This window comes from Fukomys damarensis, unplaced genomic scaffold, assembly GCF_012274545.1.
Source record: "Fukomys damarensis isolate Sample0158 unplaced genomic scaffold, DMR_v1.0_HiC HiC_scaffold_21, whole genome shotgun sequence".
Classification (NCBI taxonomy): domain Eukaryota; kingdom Metazoa; phylum Chordata; class Mammalia; order Rodentia; family Bathyergidae; genus Fukomys; species Fukomys damarensis.
The window spans coordinates 19,504,453-19,528,849 of NW_022900933.1; the positions used below are offsets into that span (position 1 = coordinate 19,504,453).

Below are 24,397 nucleotides of genomic sequence, written 5' to 3' on the forward strand. Positions count from 1 at the left end.
AAAAAAAAAAAAAAAAAAAAAGTACCAGTAAACTGAATGGGTTAAAAAAAAAAGAAAAAGAAAAAGAAACTCAATCTCATCCAAATTAGAAAACTTGCTGTGAGGCACACAGTTTCAACATGATTCCTCGATGCTAAACCAGTAGTTTTAACCTTGGCTGTGCATTGAAATTCTCTGGGGAGTTCTACAAACTACCCACGTCAGAATTGTGCCGCTAGAAGTTGGATTTAATAGGTCTAATATGTGACCTAGGAAAATTTTAGAAGATTTCCAGGTACCTCTCATGTAGCTGAGAACCACTTTCGATCCACCTCCTTCTCAGTGTACCAAACTGCCTCCTGATGGAGCCTTTCCCCTGAGTGTCTATTAAAATCACTGTGGGAGTTTTGAAGAATTACTGAGGTCCAGGCTCACACTAACTCTAAAATCAGAATCTCTGAGATCAAGGTCCAGGCTCTGGCTTGTTTTAAAAGTCCCTCATTTGCCTGTCTATTGTGTCCACGCCTGTTTTCCATGGGTACGATGCCATGCAAACATTCTCTCCCTCTCATTTTCATGGGATTCAGGAAGAAGTGAATCTAAACTCAAATTTAAGTCTACTATGTTTAATTGGAAGTCTGTTAAATGAAAAAATTTTAAATTTAAATAATTAATTTTTCAAATATTTACACATTTATTGTACAAAATTTAAAAATTACAAAAGGCCATAGCATGTAAACCAAGAGTACTTTCACACCCACCTCCCATCCTTCAAAGTTAACTACTGACAATTTCATAGTTAAACTTCACGTTTAGTTATAGTAGTCACATTAAGTTTTAAATCCCCCTGTGCTGGGGATTGAACCCAGAGCCTAGCACCTCCTGAACATGTACTCCTCCCCTAGTTACAACCCTAGCCCTAACATTTAAAAATATCTTTGTCTTTTGTTGTATTCTACTGCATCTTTATACTGTTTAAATGACCTTTCCTGTGCCTGGGCTGCCTCCCAACACTCTTCTCTTTCAGCCCTTCTCTCTAATCAACCTTTAATTTCCAGTCTACGTGTCAATTGATTCTTAGTTTACAGAACATTCGGAGATTACCTAGGCAATTGAAACGCTTCCTTCTTCGTGTTTCTGTGCTACTTTGTTTATATCGTTAATGCTTGTCATGCCATTTGGACATTATTAACTTTGTTATATTAATGCCTGTGGATTGCAAAGTTGAGATGACAGGAGCTGTGTTATTCAGCTCTGTATCACTGCTCTTTGTACCGCAGTCACTTTCTCCTGGTGTGTGACTTGTCGTTTCTCTAAAATGTCTTTTGATGAAGCAAGGCTCTTAAATTTAATGCCCAAAATTTATCAATGTTTTGTTTACTGTTTGTGCTTGTGATACTTAATAAACCCTACCCTGAGCTAATAAGGATGTTTTATTTCTATTAAAAGTTCTAATTTTAAAAAAACCTTCAGAGTCTTTGGTTCTCCTGGAGTTTGTTTTTGCATGTGGAGTGCATTAAGGCATCTAGCAGAAAACTGGTTGTCCAGCTCGTTTAGTGAGACATCTTTCTTCCCCTCTTTCATCAAGAATGCTTAGTGAAAGATACTAAGATTTCACAGATGTCTGGATCTGTTTCTGGGCTCTTCAGGGGATTCCATTTCTCTTTCGGTTTATTCCTATACCAACATTATATCTTTCCTTTTTTTTTTTTTTGAGGCAGGTGTTCCTTTGTAGTCCATGCAAGCCTCAATCTGGCAACATCCTACTTCAGTCTCCTGAGTGCTGGGAGTATCGTTTACACGACCATGCCAGGCAACATGATCTTACTTTTCTTCGCATTGTGGTCCACATGGAACACGAAAGGGTACACCCTTGAAGCACCTTATTCTTCTCCAGAGGTGCTTTGGCTGTGCTTTGCCCTGTGTTTTTCCATAGACGTCTTATTTATTAATTAATTTATTTTTATTCAGCTGGCCTCAAACTTACTATGTAGCATAGGCTGGCCTTGAGCTGGTGAGCCTCTTGCTTCAGCTTCCCAGGCCTTTGGGATTACATGTGTGCACCACTATGCCTGGCTTCTATAAAATTTAGATTAGTTTGTGAAGGTCCAGGAAAAAAAAATTCTATTGGAAATTTGATTACAGTTACATTGAACTGAAAGATGAATCCCCCATCCCATTTCTGTTTATCCATGAAGGGGCTAGCTTAGGAGATGTTTATAGAGTGAATGAATGTCCAGCAACTGTCTTTAAAGTGCAGTATATCTTACTTGATGAATAGAGGTCAATATGTGAGGGCCACAGATAATTAAGATTAACCTGCTTCTTCTCACCATTCAGCCACTCAGTAAATTTCTTTTTCACCTAGTTGCTCTAATGCCTTAAATCTACAAGTGCACAACTGCATCCTCTGCTAAACATGGATCTGTGACCAATTTGGAATGACTCTTTTTTTTTCCTAACATCTATATTTTATTTTGTGCTTTATTTATATTTTTTGTGTGTCATATAAAACTGTGTGATATTTAAGCTTTTATGCTCAATTTATTTCACTTAACATTATGGTTCCAAGGTACACCCAAATAACTCGTTTATCCTTCATTATGACAGAGTAGTACTCCTTATGTATAAATGCAACACTTTCTTTATCCATTTATCTGTTGATGGACATAAAAGGGTATAAGGGGAGGCTGATTCCATTTCTCTAATGGCCAGCAATGTTGAACATTTTTTCATGTATTTATTGAGCATTTGTACTTCTAAGAAGTGTCTATTCATTTCAGTTGCTCATTTTTTGAGTGGGTCTTTTGTTTTGGGCAGTCATTTTTTGAGGAGTTCTTTATATATTCTAGATATTAGTCCTCTATTTGAGGAATAGCTACCAAAAAAAAAAATCCCATTGTGTAGGTTTTCTCTTCATTCTGTTGGTAGTTTCTTTTGCTGTGTGGAAGCTTCTTATTTTCCTATAGTTTTTTTATTTTTTGGTACTGGGGATTGAACTTGGAATCTTGTGCTTGTGAGGCAGGCTGCAGAACCTCTGAGCTAACTCCCTGGTCCCTGTAGAAGCTTTTTAATTTGATATGATTTCATTGGTTGATTCTTGGTATTATCTCTTGTGTCATTAGTGTTCTGTTCAGAAAGACCTTGTCTATATCAATATCTTCAAGAGTTAACCTATTTTATCTTACAACAGATTGTTTCTGTTTTAGTATTTAGATCTTGACTCATTTTGATGTTAGTTTAGTACATGGTGAGAGATAAAGGTAACTATTCAATGTTCTTATGTGGATAGCTAGTTTTCCCAGCAATATTTATTTATTTATTTATTTAGTACCGGGGATTGAACTCGGGTCCTTGCGCTTGCAAGGCAGGCCACCGAACCGCTGAGCTAAATCCCCAGCCCCCAGCAATATTTATTAAGAGCTATTGTAAATTTTTGGTTCCCTTGTCTGATCGGGTAGCTGAATGTGCCTGGATTTGTTTCTGTGTCCTCTATTTACTGTACACATCTGTGATTTTTTTTTTGCCACTATCATGCTATTTTTATCATTGTAGCTTTGTAGTATAACTTCAAGTCTGGAATTGGGATTTTTTCCTCTTGTTGCCCAGGAATGCTTTTGCTATCCTAGTTCCATAAGAATTTTAGGACTGTTTTCCTTAATTCTGTGAGGAATGCTGTTGGTATTTTGACTAGAATGTGTTAAATCTGTATAGTAGTTTTGAAAGTCATTTTGACCATATTGGTTCTCCTTATCCAGGAACAGAGGATGTCTTTGTGTTTTCTGATGTCCTCTTCAATTTCTTGTTTCAGAGTACTGTAGTTTTCATTATAGAGGTCTTTCACTTCCTTGGCTAGGTTAATTCCTAAATATTTACTTTTTTTGATTCTATTGTAAAATGTATTGTTTTCCTAATTTCTTTCTCATTGAGTTCATTATTGGTGTACAGAAGCATTCCCCATATGTCTCCTGCAGTTCTCCCTACCAATGTTGAGCAACAGATTTTGAAATTTCTGGGTTAAATTTCTCATGATTCCAGAGGAATGCCCCAAATATGGAGAATACCTAATAATAGGACTAGTTTCCATTCTATTTGCTCACTCTCAAGGAACACACAAGTTTTCACTTGGTGTGGATAGGGAAGTGGGTTATCCTGACTCCATCCTGGGCTTTTGCAGGCACTAAGTCTCCCATATGGTCTGAGGGCTGGGACTGCCTTTAGTTTCCTCCTCTAAGTGAAGGTCTGAATACAGTATGCGCCTGTGGTTCCTGAACTTGGAGTGTACTAATATATAAGGACTGCCATAGTATGTACGTGCTTTAACTCTGTAATACTTTTCATATTAAATCACAGACACATAGATATTCCGCTAATATTGTCTGTAGAGTCAACTCAAAAAGTTAAACAGTGCAGTTGTTGTCAGCCATTGCTATCTCTTCAGTGACAGTGACTAAACCCTCTCTCTTCATATGTGAAATCCAAATACATTGGTTATAAAATGCACAAACCACAAAGGAGTTTAAAAGAGTGAATGCAAATAACTTAATTCCACAATACATGAAAAGACAGAAAAAATTATTCTCTAAGGCCACGTTTTGATAGAGAAAAAGGAATGAAAGATTTAAAAAATGTGGAACACTTTGGCCTCCAAGACTAAATCCAGGTTATCTGCAAATAAATGGAATGACTCTTGGGAAAAGTTTTCAGTGGGGTTCCGTAGCCCAAAGAAAGCATGGAGGTGGCTTTCCACTTATTTGTCTTTTTTGTACTTCAAATATTTTCACTAGTACATGTTTGTAGTACATAATGGTTACACTTATCATGAGGAGTTGGTACATGTAATGTTTTGGAGTTTTCATCATAGAAAGCGTATACTACTTTGATTCACCTTTGATTCTTTTTGGTACCGGGGATCAAACTCGGGACCTTGAGCTTGTGAAGCAGGCAGCGGGACCCCAGCTAAATCCCCAGATCATTAAAAAAAATTTTTTTTGAGACAAGGTCCCACTATATAGTTTAGACAGCCCTGGAACTCACTATGTAGTCCAGGCTGGTCTCGAACTCACAGTGATCCTCCTGCCTCAGCCTCCTGAGTGCTGGGATTACAGCCGTGTGCCACCACTCCCGGCTTAACGTATATTTTCCTTTGATATCAATCAATTGGTTTCTTTTTACATTGCTCATTGATAATGTGTGAAAATATAACTTTTTGTTTGCTAATCTTGTATCCTGCAACATTGCTGAATGTCTTGATTGGCTGCAACAGACTTTTTTGGATTTTCTACATATAAAGTTATGTCATCTAAGAAAGATGGTTTTACTTATTAAAAAAAAAAAGTGTCCGAGGCCCCTCCGCCTCGCTGGCTGTCACTGTCCAGCTGTCCGCGGGGCGCTGGCTTGGCTGTCCCAGCTTGGGGAACCTTGAACTACAGGTCCCGGCAGGCCGCGCGGCGCCGGTTACACAGCGCAGTGGGGGTGGCGGAGGGCACGGTTTCCTGCGAGCTCGGGGCTGCGTGGAAGTGCGTCCCTCGCGGTGAGTAGCGGCAACTGTCGGGAGACTTGCACAGAGGCCGGGCTATCCGGGCGGCGCGTTGCGCTGAGCGCTGGGAGCTGGTGTGACGAGCGCGCCTTGCTCGGCTCTTTAACCACTGAGGGACTCGGTAGGGAGCCCTGGCTTGTGACCTTGTCACCTGGGCCTGGCGCGCGGCCACGTGGCTCGGCTGACTGTCGGGCCCGCCCCTTCTCCCTGGACTTTCGGGTTTGGTGCACAGTGGGCATTAGTGTGGACTGTGCCCGCAGGGTTGTGCCACCCAGAGCAGCACTAGAGCCTCAGGGGGCTCAGCGAGAAGCCTTCACACTCCAGCGACACTCTGCGCTCCGAGAACCAGGCAGCTTGGGGCTAGAAAGTGGAGTAGAGCAGGGGCGGCCCTGATGTTCGGACTCTCCTCCTGGGATTGCGACTTGTCCCAGTCTAGTGCTCATCTCCAGCGCCTTTCAGACGATCTGTGCTTCCGGATGCGTGCTGACTGCAATCAGCGTGAGAGCAGCCTGTAGAAGACGTCTACTACAGATGTTTCCCAGGATTAAGGGGCACTTAGTTCCCACAAACTAGAGCCTCATTCAACAAGTATTCCTTGATGTCCTCCATGGTGCTTGGTGCTTGCTTAGTGGGTGCCCAAGAAATATGTGCAGAGTTGAAGTGAATTGGATTTTGTGCTGTCACACGTTTTCTTTAAGCACTTACTTAATGGGGGTAGTTCTCAAACTTTAGCAAGCAGCAGAATTACCTGAAGGCTTATTATGAGGGATTCGGACCCCATCCCAAATTTCTGATTCTGATGTGGTGTTCTAGGTCTGATATGAGTGCCGGGAATTTGCATGTTTAATACGTGCCCACAGTTTGAGTACCACTATTTTATAGGAAAAAAGCCTGTGAACTCTTTCTACCTGGCCTTTTTGTGAGTTTTACTTTTGTAGTTGTAGTATGCACATATTACTTTGGGTACGGTTAATTCCCTCCACATTTCTTCACATACAGATTTTCATGTGGTCTAACACATGCCATTTTTCCTGTATTACATTGTCTCCTATCTTTTTTTTTTGGTACCAGGGATTGAACTTGGGATCTTGGGCTTGCGAGGCAGGCAGTGGAACCACTGAGCTAACTCTCTGGCAGCATCTCCTGTCTTGACTGTATCATTTTGGGGTGGGGGTTGAGACAGGGTCTCACTATGTAGTTGAGACTGACCTGGAACTCACTATGTAGCCCAGGCTGGTCTTGAACTCACAGCGATCCTCCTGCCTCAGCTTCCCGAGTGCTGGGATTACAGGCATGCTTAACCCGGCTTAACTGTATCATTTCCTTGACCAGTACTTAACAGGCCTCAGGGATGTGAAATTTGACCTCTGCTGGGAGAGTTTGCATTTTATTCCTTTCCGGTATATACTCATCTTCTTAGGAGGTGAGGGACCTGTGAAATAATACTATAGCTTTACCTACCCTTCCCAGTATCTTTGACAGGGCAGTTCACTGAATAGCCTGTTTTGTTTAGATTTCCATGTCAGTCTCTGCAGTCCAACTTAGAGCTCAGGAAGCTGCTTGTTCTTGTCCACTGTGCTGTCTTAGTTGGAGCAGACACACCTGGATTCCCTTACTTACTAGCTCCTTGGCCAAGTTTCTTCCACTTCTATGGAATGAGGCTCTAACAGTGTGCCCTTTAGAATCTAGTTATGCACGTTACATGAAGTATTGAAACACTTGACACTGCACCTCTCTTGTTGGAGGGTGACTTCTTTTACCCTCAGCTTACTCTTTTTGTGTGTCTTTCCACTGTTCTCCCTGGATGAACTTGTTAGAGAATTTTTATTTCTTGCCAGGGTGAGATTTATTTTCCTTATCTATTGTGGAACATTGGCATTGATCAGAGATCCTTTGTTTAATCAATATCGATTCAAACAAACATCTAGGCATTAAGCACTAGGAAAGGCTATATGGTTAAAATTTGGTTCCTGTGTTGGACTTCATCACTATCTGCAGGAGAGAACAGGTTGTAAACATGCTTGGGCTCATGACACAGTTCCTGGGCATTGATTTGCCTTGTATGCTTTTAATCCACATCAGTGACTATTTTAGTTACTTTTCTCTTCTTGCTGAGACAAAATACCTGACACCCAAAGTTACAGGGGAAATGGTTATTTAGCTCACAGTTGGTAGGGGTTTCAGGGCATAATTGGCTGGCTCCTGGACAGGATGCCTTGGCAGAGGGGAATTGCACAGGAGAACCAGTTCATGGCAAGCAGAAGGTAGTAAAAGTAAGCAAACAAGGGAGAAGACAAGCCTCTTTGGAGTTCACCACTTGCCACTGATTTCTGGGGATGCTGGAAGTGGAAGTGTGGGATTTAATGTTTGCCCCGCTGGGTTTTGGTCTTGCTCTGTTCCCATTCCTTCCTATTCTGCTGTTTGGAACTTTTGGAATGGAAATGTCTGTCTTGTTCCATGGAATGTTGGAAGTGTTTAACTTTCTTTCCATTTGTACAGGGGCTTGCAGCTCAGTTTGCCTTCCATCTCAGCAGAGACTTTGGACTTGGACTTTTCAGTAGTGCTGAAACTGTCAGGACTCTGTCAACTCTTGGCGATGGACTAAATGCCTTTTACATAAAGGTATATGCATAAGTCTTTGTGGGGAGCAGAGGAAGAATATTATGGCTGTGTTTAGATGTCCCCCTAAAGCCTCAGGCGGTCATAGGTGGGGCTTTTCAGAAGTGGCTGATGTAGAGTGTGCGATGCTGGGATTGATTCATGGTGCAATGCTAGACTCAAGGGCACTAGGATTAAGACTGTGAGCACTACCTGCCCTAAGTAGCCTGGATAAGACATAAGGGATAGGAAGAGCTATGGCTGTCCCTTGTTGCTTTGTTACCTTCTGCCTGCTATGGACTGTTCTCTGTGATGCCTTCTGTGATGCTACCCTGTCTTGGAGCCAGCTGATTATGGTCTAAAATTTCTACACACTGTGAGCTAAATAAACCTTTTCCTTTTAAGTTTGGGTGTTGAGTATTTTGTCTCAGCAGCAAGACAAAAATAACTAAGATAGTGACCATGTTTCTTTGAAGACCTGTTTACTTCTGTTTACTTTACTTTGGGTCTTTGCCAGTTTCAGGAATGGTCTAGAAAAGAAATAATGCTTATTTGCTTAATAGTCTCTCTAGGAAATAGGAGGAAGTAGTGGTTACTTTAGAGATTTACTGGTATTAGATTCCTAAGTGCCTCTCCTCTGTAGTCAACCTCACTCTTGTACTAAGCAGGAAGAAGTGATTCTAGGCTTATACTCCTGGGCTATGGCATTGAGAGAGGGCAGCAAATGAATGGCAACTGTAAAGGCTTAGCTACTTTCTGACCCTCATGAACATTAAGTACTTGATTTCCCATTTAGTTCCGTTCAGGGGATAGAGATTTTGTTTAACCATCAACTTCCCACTTGTCAAACTTTCTGTTGCCTAGTTTTATGACCTGTTCGAGTGTTTTCTGTGGTCCAGTGAGATGGAATTCATTCTTATTGATTTGGCAAGTAAACAGCAGTGTCAACTTTATAGACTGGAATGGATTTTCTTAGTGAGATACATGGCTTGTCTTTTACTTGACATGTTTTTGATTTCCAGGGTTCCATACAATACCTCCCACATATCTGGCATTGTTTGGGGAGGGTAGAGGGTCAGAAATCATCGTGCCGCCATATAGTGACTATTGTGTTTACATGAGGACAGTAGTAAGAACCTTAGTGACTTGGGGTTCAAGTGTCCCTATCAAAGACATCATGGGCCATAAAAAAAAGAGAAAGGCTGAACACTTGGATAGGGAAAGCCTTGATCAAGTTTTAATCTGCCATTTTACTAGGTGAGCCACCTGGGGAAAATCACTCATGGTCTCTGGTCCTTGGTTTTCTCATTTATACCTGGGATGGTGTATTTGTCTTCCTTCCCTGGGTTGCATGGAATATCTAATGAGATGAGTGTAAAGGGCTCTAAAAAGGATAGTTATTACTAATATTATCTAGTGATTAGTTTTCAGGCTCTTTGTGGCTTTAGATCCCCGAAGTTATATACTGTTAAGATAGGTAACTCAGGTAAAAGTAAAAAAAATGCAAGTAACTAGAACAGGACAGATGATTCATTAGCAAAGTGTTTAATAATGAAAGATGTTTTTCACTAACAGACATATTTCATGCCTGACAGGTCTTTTAAAATACTCCAAGGGAAGCAGTTAATTTGCATGTTAAAGACTCACTGATATCTTATGGAAAACTCCAGCTCCAATCTATTTAGACACAGTTTGGCTCCCCTACTGGAATCATCTATTTTATGTATTTCAGTTCTCACCTCTTTTATTACTGAGGACCTTTGCTTGGAAACTGGGTTTGAGAGTGGTTGCTTTGCTGCCACGTTCCCGCACAGATGTGATCTCAAGGGTAGAGGTGACCTTGTATATCAGGGGCCAAGTATGGGGGTAGTACAAGAGGAGGATGGAACCAAGAACTGGGAGGTCGTGTTGGGGATAAGGGGGAGAATGGCTATTGTATTGGCAGAGCAGAGTGTGTATTTCCACCTGGAGACCTGTGTTGCTATTGGCTTTGCATAGGCCTTTTAGGGTATAGTTCATTCATTGACTGCTTCAATAAATGCTTTTGGAGGGCTACTAGGCCAATGTGTGGCAAATAAAACTTCGGGGTCAAATCAGGCTGTGCTCATTCCTCTGCCTGTCCTCTGAGGTTGCTCTGGGCTATATGGTATAGAGAAATGGTATTGCCCAGGGCTGGGGATTTAGCTCAGTGGTGCTGCTGCTTGCCTTGCAAATGCAAGGTTCTGAATTTGATCCCTGGTACCAAAACAAACAAACAAACAACAAAACAAAGAAATGGTATAGCCCACAAAGCCAAAAATAGTTACTGTAAGGCCCTTTACAGAAGAAATTTGCTGGTTCTCCTCTAGGCAGAGAAACCAGCAAGGGCAAAGGCTGAAGTAAGGCCACATCATGCCTGACATGTTGGAGTACCCGCAAGGTGACCAGTGCTGTTCGAATGGAGAAGGAAAAGTGGAAGGGCCTGAGACCCCAGGAGCAAGAGGGGAGCAGATCGTATAAGGCCTAGTAGGCTGTGCCCAGCCTCGGCTCTTCATGAATGAGGTGGGAGCCACTGGAGAGGTTGGTACATAGGAGTGCATAACTGGACTTGTTTTCATGTTGAGCTTAGACTGGGAAAAGACTCACCCACTCATTAGTTTCATCATTTATTAGCAGGTCTATTGTATTTAAGTCTCATTTGGTCTTGAGGTCTTTCCTAGGAGTGGTCATCAACTCTAGTCCTGCCCTGATGGGGGCCTAAGAGATTTGGTTCTGGATGTTTACCGTGTGCCTTTCTCAGGCTTTTTTTTTTTTTTTTTTTTTGGTGCCAGGGATCAAACTCAGGACCTTGCACTTGCAAGGTAGGTGGCAGCACCACGGAACTAAATCCCTGGTTCTTCTTAGGATATTTCTTTATCCAGGTAGACAGCCTAATACATGTTTCCAAACTGCCACCAGGTGTTTTTGTTGCAATGCATGTATTTTTTTTTTTTCTTTTTTGGTACTAGGGTTCGAAGTCAGGTCCTTGTGCTTGGGAGGCAGGCGGCGGAACCACTGATCTAAACCCTCGGCCCCACAGTGCACATATTTATAATGGCAGATTCCCCATGGCTCTCATCTGGCTGGGTCCAGTTTATCCCTTCCAAGGTAGCCACTCTGTAGCAGGTCCTGGAGAAGAGTTAGGTTCAGGTGTGCCGCTCAGGTGTTACACAAAGGAGGCAGCTCAACAAAACAATGAAGTAACAGAGCCTTTGCGTATTCACAGATCCAGGTGCCCATAGGGGAGTGAAGAAAAGTCTGGAGGCACTCAGCAGGTGCTCAGAGGGGAGAGAGAAACAGAGAGGTAGAGGGGCTGTGTGCCAAAGTCTTTATTAGTGTCGAGGACTTACCTGGAAAGTTCCCCAGGAAGTTGTTTGGTAGGTGTAGAGCAAGGAGGTCACACTGTAACTGAGAGGTCACCACTGCGGTATATCTCTGCAGTCTTTGCCAGGTATGGGGGTGAAAAGGGCCAGTGGAGCAGGTTGTATCTGTCCCATAGCTGCCTGTTTGGGAGGTCATCACCACGAGGCGAGGCAGTTATCTGGATCAACTGCACTGAGAAGCTGGGGAGGAGGCAGGAACTCAAGGGTGATGAGGGCTACCTTGGACTCAGCAGGGTATTCACTTGTATTCACAGTGAATGCCAAGGCATCGTAAAACAATAGGGACTCCTGATGTTGTAGGGCCCAGGAGTTTGCCACTTCTTACAGTGGCACTTAGGTTGACATTTTTTCAGTTGTTCCTCTGAGTACACTTCACGAATATTCGGGTAGAAACAGAAGGCTACAAAGGGAAAAAACAAAGGACTTCTGGAAATTACTAAGTTCAGAAAAAATCAAGAGAGGAGAGAAATGTGGGGGAAGTGGGAAGGGTAGGATAGGGGAAATAGGGAAAAGAAAAAAATGAGAAAATGAAAAAATGGAAATAACATTTTTGTAAATTGGGAAGGGAGGAGGGGGTGAAGGGAGGGCAGGGGTATGGGGAAAAATGAGAACCAAGACCTGTCATGTTAAGGTACAAGATCCCAATGATGAATCTAACATGTACCAATAAATGCAATGAAGAAAAATAGATAAAATAAAAAAAGAGAGGAGAGAAAAAGAAACATAACAGGTAGGAAAACTAGAAAGCATGGCAGTTGATAAAATTTACATCCAGATGCATAAGTTTTATAAAATACAAACATAAAGAGTCAACTGTGTGCTGTTTAGAGAAGCAGTATAAACTGTGAGTGGAAAGTAACAGAATGGAAAAAGATGTACCTTATAAATACTTTTATTAAAACCTGCGAGGAAAACCTGTGTGGCTGTGTAATGAGGCATGAGTGAAAATAGACTTTAAATGAAAATGAGGCTGTTTGGAACAGTAGTTTCCATATACAGGTGAAGCAGGCTCAGAACAGGGAGCCAGTGGTGACAGACTCAGTCTGGAGCAGAAGCACAGCGATGATCTGCATCTGGCTGTTGTGTCTGTGCGGGGATTGTACTGGCAGGTGGCGTGGCGGTAATCTTGTCCTCCGAGGCCTCTACCTGGCAGCTGCAGCCGGGGTCAGGGACTTTAGTCCGATACAGAATGCTCAGGAGTTGTAGAGGAAGCAGTGCACTGGGGTGCCCTGGCCCCAGAGGAAGGCTGTATGGCCACCTGGTGGGCTGAGCAGGAACAGGTGGGTGGGGGGGTCGGGCATGGTGGTGCACACCTGTAATCCCAGCACTTGGGAGTTGGAGGCAGGAGGATCACTGTGAGTTAGAGGTCCAGAGCCTGGGATACATAGTTCAAGGCCAGCCTAAACTACATAGCAAGACCCTGTCTCAAAAAAAAAAAAAAAAAAAAAAAAAAAAGGGTGGGGAAAGGTCACATTGATCAGTATATGAGTTTTGTTAAAGAGATCAAATCAATAAGTGGACACTGAGCCCTAACCAGAATGTACCTTGCAAGACTGTGTGTGGACAAAATAGAGACAGTCATGGTGTTTGCTCCCAAGGATGTACAGTCTAGACAAGGGACAATGTACTTTAACTAAAGTAAAAATTTTGGAAATCAAGCAGATGGGAGGGCTTACTGCTTCTGCCCAGCTGCCAATTTGGTGGTGGCTTGCCCACTTTTGACCTGGGCACCAAGGCTAATGATACCTTTACATGCATGTTGTATTGTAATAGGAGTAGCAACAGTTAGCATGCCTTCATATTTTTCCAATCTAAAATGGCATCCTTCATTTCTTGGGATCACCATACCCTGTTTGCTTTTCATCTCAGCACTCAGTAGCAGTTCTGCTACTCTAGAATATTATATAACTTTTTGCTTGTTATCTTTCGTCCCCCTTAGAGGGTGAGCCCCATGTGGGTGAGAACGTCACTCTTTCCCATATCTAGAATAGTATCTAGCACTGTTGAAGGGAAGACTTTGAGAGTTGAATTGTACCAGGAACCATGCTAACTTTTGTAGGTACATTATTTGATTTTTGTCTCAAGAATTTTGTGGTAAGCATCATCCTATTTTACAAGTAATGAGACTAAGGCTCAGTGAGATTCAGGAAATGATCCTGGGTCATACAGTCTGTAAGTGGCACAGCTGGAATTTGAATCCTGGATTGACCATGAAACCTTTTGTTGGTATCTATCTCAACTTTTCTTTCTTCTGCAGGGCCTGAGGACATGGCCAGAAAGGCTCTCAAGCTTGCTTCATGGACCAGCCTTGCTCTTGCTGCCTCTGGGAGTTACCTCTACAGCAACAAGTACTTGGACCCTAATGATTTTGGTGCTGTCAGGGTGGGCAGAGCAGTTGCTACGGTAGGTTTTTCTCATTTTGAGGGTAGCCGAGGAACTACAGTATTACTTGCAGGTATACCGTACATGCAGCAGATGGGCAAGTAGGTCATACACGTGTACTGTTACATGTGCCAAAACTCCATCTAAGCAGTTGCACAGCCATGGAGGTGCATCCTCGTGTATCTTCATTCCTCTACACACAGCCTCTGCCATCCTGCAGTTAAATAGAATGTGATTGCATGAGGTCTCTGCTCTGAACCTTTGCATTTTAGCTTTCGTATTATAGTGGTAGCTCATAGGGGCAGCACTTCTCAGTAAACACAGAGGAAAGAAGACTTTATGGAAAGAAGATTTTGCAGATTAAATTCTGCCAGCAAGCTTGATCTCATTCTAGTGAGTTAGTGTGAATGATTCAAGACTCTAGAGCAGGGATGGCGAACCTTGTAGAGCTTTCAGTAATATAGACAGCCCGCTGCGGCACACGAGCCATAGGTTTGTCACCACTGCTCTGGAGTAGCCAGGCCCTGGGAAACTTTGAGAATCTCCTTGGTTCCCCAAACAGAAAGAGTGAATCCAAGTTAAATATTGGATCTTTAGAGGTTTTCTTCAGTGGCTCAATAGCAACATTGTCCTGGTGTGATCATGCCCTGTAACTCTGCAGATAGCGGCTGTCCCAGAAATTGCTGTAGAATTGGCCCATGAGTGTCACATGCCAGATGCTCTCTGTCATCCTGTATCCACTGCAGGTGAGCTTGTCCTTTCCTATCTTTGATGTGGATATGCATCAATATACAATTCTTATTATTTAATTACTTCCTTAGTACTTGGTGCTACCTACCAACTGTCCTCTTGAGCATGACTCAGAGGGGAGACCACTGATGTGGTGCCTGTGTTCAGGGGTAAGCTGAGTTTTAGAATCAAGACAGACAAATTGGCTCTGGATAAACAGGCTAGGGAATGTGAAACAATCCCCAGGTATTCCCTGAGTGCTTTTATTTTGGGCCCATCATTGACTTTATGGGCTTTGATGGGTAGAAATGAGTGGTCCTACCTAGACTGAGCTTGGAAGGAGCTTCTGTTCATCTTTAAAGGAGTGTAGACCTAGCTCTGAAGGAACCTCTGGAGCTTCTGGCCATGGAATATGTACATTATTGGGTTAAAAAGCAATCTGATACCACGCACATGTCAAGATTGCTGCTACAGTTAGACATAGAAGCGAGCACTGGGGCCTGGGAGACTGGGTGAATGTCCTGGGGAAATAGGGCTTGAATGGAACCTTAGGTACATGAATAGTTAGAAAGAAGTGGGGAGGATATCAACTGGTGCTTTATAAAACAGCCACTGAGCTATTCATTCTTTAAAGGGCTCTGGTTTTATCATCCTGGTATTTTCCTCACAGTGATCTGTGGTTGGTATTTAATGAGTATATGTTGAATGGAATTATGCCTTGGAGGGTGCAAAGAATCATTCATTCCTTCTTTTTTTGGTACTGGGGGTTGAACTTTGGACCTTGCACTTGCTGGGTAGGTGCGGTGCCACTGAGGTACATCCCTGGCCCTAAGAATCATTCTTTAATATAAATCTTGTTAATTTCTAGTTTCCCCTGATGCTCAATTCTAAAAAAGAAAGGTTTGGACTGGAAAATCTTAAAGGCTCTTCCATGCCTGATATGTCTGGGAATTTGTTCTTTTCTATTCTTTTTTTTTTTTGGTACTGTGGATCAAACTCAAGACCTTGCTTTTGTGAGGCAGGTGGCGGCACCACTGAGCTAAATTCCTGGCCTGGGAATTTGTATTTTTCTGATTCACCAAGAATAAGAGAACCTGTTCAGAATCAAAATTCATTCTGTTAGAACAAACATAAATATAGGGCCGGGGATTTAGCTCAGTGGCACTGTGCCTGCCTCGCAAGTGCAGGTTGATGAGTTCGATCCCCGGTACCAAAAGCAAAACAAAACAAAAACAAAAACAGAAACATAAATATAAGATGTTTATTTGGGATATCCTTTTTGAGAATAGAACAAATTTATCTAATGTCATTCATTCAGTTAGTATTTATTTAGTTCTGCTCCCACCAGGGTTACAATGAAGAACGGAAAGGACCAGCCCTTGTGTTTATAGAGCTTCAGTTTAGAGAGTTCATAAGCAAAGAATCAAATGAGCAGGAAAGCTTTCGGTGGTGGATGATTATGGTAAATAATTAGGAGTTCCTGGTAGGTAGGGGCAGCTTTAGAAAGACCTCTTTACAGAGGTGGCATTTGTGCTGAGCACTGAATGCAGGAGGAAGAAGGGGCTGAGATCTAGGGACAGGGCATCTGAGGGTGGACTGGTGCCTTCTGCAGACCTAGCAGCCTGTGTTGGGTCCTGTAGTTGTAGGGCTTTGGTGTCTGAGAGCTAAGCTTTCCCCTGCTTTGGTTCACAGACAGCTGCCATCAGTTACGACTACTTCACCTCCCTGAGGAGTATCCCATATGGCTCAGAGGAGTACTTGCAGCTTCGATCGAAGGTAAGGGGAGAATGGGGCCCATCTGAGCTAGGTCAGGACAGGGTAAGTCTGAAGTAGCTGCACAGCCAGCAAGCTTCCTGCAGGCAGCTGGAGGAGAGCAGAGAGCAGAGTGGGTATGACATGGGGGCCCTGGGCATGGTGGCTTGGAAGTAGGAGGTGATGACTACCTCCTCTTTCACATGGATGTGTTTTGGTACCTCTCAGTGGTGTTGTCAGATCTACATCAAGCTGGGTTGCGTGGTGCTGAGTTTATCATCTACGAGTTGCTGTCCGGGAGGCTGCTGTGTGTTTCTGGTCAGCCCATTTGTGTGAGAGGACTCAGGAGGGATGTGCCCTCTTGTTCTTGACATTTCTTCCTCCTCTCCTTTCCCCTCTTTTTTTTCCTTTCTCCTCCCTGGCTCTTATTTTATTATTTTATTTTAAGACAGGGTCTCAGTATGTGGCCCAGGTTGGCCTCAAATTTACAATCTTTGAGCCTTAGCCTCCTGGGTAGCTGGGGTTACCAGAATGGGTCACCAAGCCTGTGGCTGCCTGACAACTTCTAAACTGCGTTCTTTGGCAAAACCCACTGGAAGGAGATTAAATGCTTTCTTGTCCTTTGAAGGCCACTTGGAGCCTCTTGTAGGAGAGGAGCTATCAACCCTATGCTCTGTGTGCTCACTTGGACCTAGGTAGTTGATATCCTAGAGAGTTGGAGGATCAAGCAGGAGGGCATTTTTGTGAGATGTAGGTTGAGCCCAAGGTCAAGCATAGTTACTTTTGGCGCCTCCAGACAGAGTTTTGGGTAGGCTGGCTCGTCTTTGCTCAGGTGGTCCCCTCATGCTCCTTTGCCCCTTAGAAAATTCCTACACTTACCCTTTTGGACTCACGTCTGTGATGCGTTCCTTCTCAGGCATCTTTTATGCATATAACGATTGTAAAATTTGTATTTAAACTTTTCATGATGGAAATTTCAATAGTCCACAAGAATAGATAGAATAGTATCATGGACCCTTTTAGAACTGTCATCTAGCTTGAGAACTTATCAATATCTAATTGTCATTTACTGTTTTATTCATTCTTTCATTTATTTTCTATTCATTTATTATGTTTTTTGCTGAGATATTTTAAAGCAAATCCCATGAATCATATTGCTTTATCTATAAATACTTTAGTATGTATCTCTAACAGATAAGGACTTTTGAAAAAACGTAACTGTGGTACTGTGATCATACAAGATTAGCAATTTTAGCCGTTGGTAGGGTGGTGCACAGCTGTAATCTCAGCATCAGGAAGCTGAGGCAGGAGGGTTACCACGCATTCAAGCTACATAGTGAGTTCAAGGACAGCCTAAACTACAAAGAGACTCTGTCTCAAAAAACAAAAAACTAAACAAAACAAAACAGATTAACAATTCTTTAATAATCTCTAATAGCTAGTTCTGTCAAATTTCCTTAGATCCCAAAAGTGTCTTTTTAAAAAAAAAAATGATTTTATTGGTACATTTTAGGCATACAATATAATGACATTCATCATTGGGAATTCGTACTTTACATAATATATCTTGGTTCTTCTGTTTTCCCCATTCCTCTGCCTTCCCTTCAACCCTTCCACCCCTCCTTCTTTACAAAGAATTTGTTTCCATTTTTTCATATTAATTCCATTCCCTTCTTTCTTTTCCCTCACCCCACCCACTTTCCCTTCCCCTTTGGACCTTTCTTCCTATCACATTATCTATTATACCTTTTGATCCTATTTATGCTTTCAGTTTCTCACACCAGAGAAATTATGCAGTATTTACACGTGTGTCCTATTTATTTCACCTAAGAGTATTGCCTCAATGTGCATCCATTTAGCTATAAATGCCTCTAATTTCTAATTCTTATGGCTGAGTAGTACTCCATTTTATAAAAAAAACACATTTTCTTTATCCAGTCTCTAGTTGATGGGCCATTGGGCTGTTTCCACGTTTTATCTATTACAAACTGTGCTGCTATGAACATAGGTGCACATATATCTTTGTGGTATGATTCTTTTTAATTCTTTTGGAAAGATACCTCTGAAGATAGTTGGGCCATATGGAACCTCTAATCCTAGTTCTTTGAGATATCTCCATACTGATTTCCACAGGGGCTGCACCATTCTACACTCCCACCAGCAGTGGAGAAGGGTTCCTCCCCCCCCCCCTGCAACCCTCAGCCTTTGTTATTGGTTGATTTCATGACAGCAGCCATTCTTTCTGGGGTAGGGTTGAATCTCAGTGTTGTTTTCATTTGCATTTCTCGAATGACAAGTGATGTTGAACATTTTTTCTTTTTCTTTTCACTGAGTTTTTAAAAATTGAGTTTGTTGGTACTTTTTAAGTATATAGTATAGTTACATTCATCATTGGGATCCTTGTACATGACAGATCTTAGTTCTCATTTTTTTCCGTACCCCTGCCCTCCCTTCACCTCCTCTACCCTCTCCTGTTTACAAAGACTTTGTTTTCATTTTTCCTTTTCTCATATTTTTTCTTTTCCCTTATTTCTTTCCCCTACCCTTCCCACTTCCCCTAAACCTTTAGCCCTTTTCTTCCTATTTCACATTATCAGTTATACAATTTGGGTCTTATTTACACTTTTAGTTTTTCATACCAGAGAAACTATTTGGTATTTACACGTGTGTCTTATTTATTTCACTTAAGAGTATGACCTCAATATGCATCCATTTTCCTATGAATGAGTCTAGTGAACATTTTTTCATATGTTTATTTGCTATTTCTACTTCTTTGTCTGAGAAATGTCCCCCAAGTGTCTGTTTTTTTTTGGTGCTGGGGATCAAACTCAGGTCCTTATGCTTGCAAGGCAGGCAGCAGAACCTCTGAGCTAAATCCCTGGCCCCCAAAAATGTCTTTTTATAATTAATTTCAATCTGGATCCAACAAGGTACATGTACTACATTTGGTTAACATTTCTAAATCTTTTAAAATCATATAGCATTTCCTTTTCCTCCATCCCTTTATCTTCTTTTTTTTTCTTTTTTTTTTTTTTGGTACCAGGGATTGAACTTGGGTCCTTGTGCTTGCAAGGCAGACCACCAAACCACTGAGCTAAATCTCCGGCCCCTCTTTTCTTTTTTATTTAGCTATTTGCTTGCTGAAGAAAGCAAAGATCATTTGTTTTGTAGAATTTTCCACATTCAGGATTTGGCTGATTGCACCCTCAAAATGTTGTTTAATGGGAAATATGTTTAAATGGCACACAATTCAAAATGTATAATATTTGAAATAGACAAAATGACCCTCCTACCCTTTCTCTTCAGGTACCCAGTTTTCCTGCTTGGAGGCAATCATTATTTCTTGTGTGTCTTTTCAGAGATATCTTTCTATTTGAATTTAATCACTCTATCTTTATTCCTGCCACAAATGATAGTTGGTCTTTCTCTTCTTTTAGACTATTGGTTCCTTTATGTTGGAGACTGGGTATTCTTTTTGTGTATCCTGTCATTAGTGATGATACCTACATAGACCAGAGTTGATTTAATGTCTGTTGAAGTGCCAGGCTGTATGCTACTAGCTCCTTGCCTTTGGAGAGGCCCCAGAAAGAGTCTAAGATTTGCATTTTTTTTTTGGTATCGGGGTCGAGCTCAGGTCCTTGAGCTTGTAAAGTAGGCAGTGGAACCACTGAGCTAAATCCTTGGCCCAAGAGTCCACAATTTGCAGTCAGAAGACTTGAGTTTGTGCCTTGGCTTTGGGAAGGTCATCTAGCCTTTTGGAATTGCTGTTCTCCTGATCTATAAACTAGAGATGGTTATATCACTTACTGAGGCTTATGTAAATAATATATGAAACAAAACTGGACCTTATAAAATATTAAGCAGGCATGAAAATAAGTCAGATGTCTCCTGGAAGTTATGCTGCATGCAGACAGGCTTGGTCCATGCTGTGTATATCTAGGTCTGCAGCACTTTACAAGAGTAACCAGGATGCCGGCTGGTCCTGAGTAGACTTGTTAAAAAATTGGTTGAGTGAAATGTTGGTTTTTATTGGCTTCAAAGCCTCAGTCTCTAAAACTTAATGTACTTCTACTTTCACCAACTCCTCTTTTCATCTAACCAGTGCTGTGAGTCTTTGAACCCACCACAGTGACATTCTGTAGGGAGGCTCAGGCCGGGACACAAGGGCAAAGCCCCCGTCTTGAGAAATCTGCAGAGCAGGCAGACGATGAGTGTCGTGAAGATGTTTGCCTGTCCACATGTAGGTCATCTGAAAGGTAGAAATGTCGCAGCTCCTGAAGAAGTTGACAGCGCTGGGGATGCAGTAAGTAAAGCACAGCCTGGCATTTGATGAGAGGGTAACAGCTCATGGTGGCTGGCACCAGATAACAGAGCATAGCTTGGTCCCTAGGAGTTGTGCCTGGGAAGGGGCGAGTGGCTGGCATGAAAGAGCATGAGTAAATATTGCAGGAATGTTTTTTTTCCATTGGAGTGTGTATCCACTGTCATCATCATGGCTGATAAAGAAATGAGCGAAGGATAAAACATTATCTCACCCAAGAGACTAGCACAGCAGGCAGTGACTTCAAGAAGCACTTTCAAGGTTGGTGCTGGCAAGCTGGGTTCTTAGTGACTCAGCTCTGTGTCAGGAGGGTGGGGAGCCAGCATAAAGACACAGGTCTTAGGGGCACACTGGCACTTTGCTGGCAGCTGAGGGGTTGGGGAAGTGCTCAGGGGCTTTGGAGAAGAGATTTCTGGTGTCCAGAGTACCCATAAACTGAGATGTGTGTGACCTGGCCTGTTAATAAAACAGAAGGAAATTGCTGTTGGTGTGGGTGTCCAGGTAAAAGGGCTGGAGGTGGTAGGACAGAGCTGATTTGACCAAGGGGTTAAGATGTATTGGATCTTTATTAATTTTTGCAGCTTAGGAGCCATTCTCATTTTGGGGCACAGCATATAGCATTTCTTGGGGAGCCACCCTATCTCATGGGGAGTCCATTCGCTGGCCATAGAGATTGATTCAGGGATGAGCACCTGAGCCGGTTCTGGCCAGAATAGCAGCTCTGTCCTAGTTTACTGGGTTAGTTAGTTGACAGTGTTGGTATGTTGGCTTAGAGCTACTGACAACTGTCTTCTCACCATAAGAGGAAGGCCCATCTATGCACGAAGCCTGTTTTACAAAGGTTGGGTATGCATTTTGGAGCCGGAGCAAACATATTTGCTGACTTCACCCCAAGCCTGATAGGCTTCCCACCCAGGCACAGGTGTGGCAGGGCGAGCCTCCCAGATGGGGGCCTGCCTCTTAGGGCAGGGAAGAGCTGAATACTAGAGCTATGCAGTTAAGCAGATTCCAAAAGGGGAGGAGAGAGGATGGGGTGAACTGCTGTCAGACTCACCAGTTGGATTGGCGACTCTTGACTCCACAGAAGTAGGGAGGGAAGACAGAGGTCAGCAGTGTCCCACCTCTAATGGGACTTGTTCCATTGCTCACCTGAAACTTACTTAGGATAGGAGGTTTACCAGCAATACTTAGGGAGAGAGAAAGTAGCTCTGGATTTTCTGTAAGGATTTCTTCTGCCTATCAAATTCTGCTGCTTTTTATGCCTGACCTTGGTTGGATCATAGGCTGCTTCAGGTTTGATTATGAGATACTCATTTTGGCTTTAGTTAAATCTGCAGTTAGGGGCCAGGGATTTAGCGCAGTGGCACTGCGCCTGTCTCAAAAGCACAGGGTCCTGAGTTTAATCCCTGGTACCAAAAAACAAAACAAAACAAAACAAAACTGGCAGTTAGAGGGAGAGATCAACCTCTAGAGCCACAGCATAGGGTAGGGTATTTTAGGGCAAAAAGAAGTCTGTTTTTGACCAGTAGGTAGGGCCCAGAGTAGTGTAAGGGGCCAACAGCTGATGTTGACTCCTTTAAACTTGGCAAAGTCATCACGGGCAACATTTATCTCAGGTCTCTACTGTACAGACATACACCTTGAGGTCTAGGGAGATGATGTGATTTATTCAGCATCCCCTTTTCGCCCCTGACTTGATTTTGGCATTGAGGTCTTGCCCCATCTCACGTTCTTTGCACTTTATACTCTGAGATCTTGTTGTCTCCTTCTCACCCAAGGGAAAGCACCATGCTGGGCAGAAAGAAGAAGCCACAGTGTCCATGCAGCAGCCTTTGCCGACTCCTGCTGCTGGAGTTGTCTCCCACCATTGATTCTTTGGTTTGAGCACTGCTTGGGGTGGGTTTGGGAAACGCAGGGAAGGAGGAAGAAGCTTCCTTCCTTTTCTCATTCTCTCACTCAGTCAGTTAATCCAACAAACATTTGGCATTTATACTCCCAAATGGAGGTTTGTCGATCCAAAGGAATTGGCGGATGCTACCTTTGCCTCAGGAAAGGACTTCAGCTCTTCAGCAAATGAGCAACTTCCAGCTCTAAGGATAATTCTCCCACAAGCCTGGTGGAGGTACGGCCATCCAGGAATGGTGGTGATATCTGGATATTTGGTGCTGGGCCAAAACACCCAACCCTGCAACTTGAAGGAGGAGAGGTTTATTTTGGCTCATGTTCTAGAAGTATCAGTCCTTATATGGACAGTGGCATGGCAGAAGGAAAGCTGTTTATTTCATGGTGGCCAGGAAGCAGAGAGTGAAGGGAGAAGCTGGGAAGGGAGATACACTCTTCTAGGTCATGTCCCCAGTGACTCTTCCCTTCTGACCAGGCCCCACCTCCTAGCACCAAGCCAGCCACAGAGCCTTCCTCATCCAGTCACCTTCCTCCATAAGCCCCTTCTCTGAGCATGTGAAACTTTGCGGGGGATCATCTAGATAGAAACCATAATACCTGGGCACTGTCCTGGCCAAACCTGTCATTTCTTCACCATTCTTCTATCCGTCTATTATTTTAGCCAGCTCTGTGTCAGGTAATGAGTCAGGCTCCAAGGGTAGGAAGGGAAACAAGACTTCACTCTGCCCTCAAGCTGTTCCCGGTCTGCACTAAAGGGGTAGGAAGTAGGCATGAAATCACCGGCTGCAGAAGGATGGATTTGTCTTTATTACAGGTCTGGCCTCTGGCCTGGAATTACTGTCATTGACCCCTGACACTAGCTGACTTCTAGCCAAGAGAGGCAGGAGCCTGAGCCCTACAAGGGGTGGGTATGGTTGGGTTGAGTGCTGGGAAGGTCTCCTCTGGAACGGTCAGAGCTAATTGTATTATGGTTCTTTTGTGTGTACAGCATCTGTCCACCCAGTGTGGAAACTCTTCAGTGGGTTTTTGTGCATCATGCTCCCAGACTCACTTTTGCGGCTTTTGTTTATCATCATTGGGACATTTGCCCAAGAGGGTTCTACATAGAGGATGAGGGAAACTGAATCCTTCCTTACTCTCTTGGTGCCTGGCTTTCTCAGAGCTTGTGAGAATTTCTGCAGGAGTATGAGCTGCATTGAATGTGCTCTGGTTGGGTCATCTAAGGACCAGTTCTCTAGAATAAGGGAGCCAGTCTGTGTTGGAGTTCTGCACTTCCTGTTAAAAAAGCTTTCTGTGTACTTTCTGAGGATCACAAATCTGTGAAGTTCTCTGCAGTGGCCCTGATCCCAAAGCCTTCCCAGTTCTAGGTGAGTTTCATAGGAGAAGGTTCTTGGGCCTTGGTGTGGTCTGGGAGAGAGTTGTTGGGGTCCACAGACATCAGTGGGGACCCGGGGGGATTTGTGATATGACTGGAGCTTCCCTCTGGAGATTGGGCTTCACATGGTAGCACCTTCATAGGCTCTAGGCACACATGGAAAGGCTGGTTACCCCCTTGCTTGTTAGTGGTCCATAGACCATGGCCAATCACAGCATCCTATTCTTCTGTATCTGAGTGTAGCCTGTAATTAAAAAAAAAAGTGAAATATTTCAGACCTAAGAAAAGGTACAAAAATAATTCACTGATCACTTTTATACTCACTGCCCAATTTCAGAAATAATACCTTGCCTATATAGTTGTAGCCCATGGGTAGTTCTTCCCTGACGTCAGCCTTTTTTTTTTTTTTTTTTTTTTTT

The 24,397-nt window shown here is 42.9% G+C and overlaps 1 protein-coding gene across 8 annotated transcripts in view; it reads left to right on the forward strand.

The window, feature by feature from the left end:
- The first annotated feature begins 5,498 nt into the window (after nt 1–5,498).
- The window catches only part of Adck1 (aarF domain containing kinase 1), a 101,194-nt gene continuing 82,295 nt past the window's right edge, over nt 5,499–24,397 (forward strand). For 2 of the 8 annotated variants that reach the window (XM_010645590.2, XM_033766787.1), the window contains exons 1-3: nt 8,018–8,140; nt 13,775–13,920; nt 16,321–16,404. In XM_010645590.2, the coding sequence (XP_010643892.1) occupies nt 13,786–13,920; nt 16,321–16,404 (219 nt within the window). In that variant the 5' untranslated portion in view covers nt 8,018–8,140; nt 13,775–13,785. The other 6 variants (XM_010645589.2, XM_019204340.2, XM_010645592.2 and 3 more) reach the window with 6 other exon arrangements.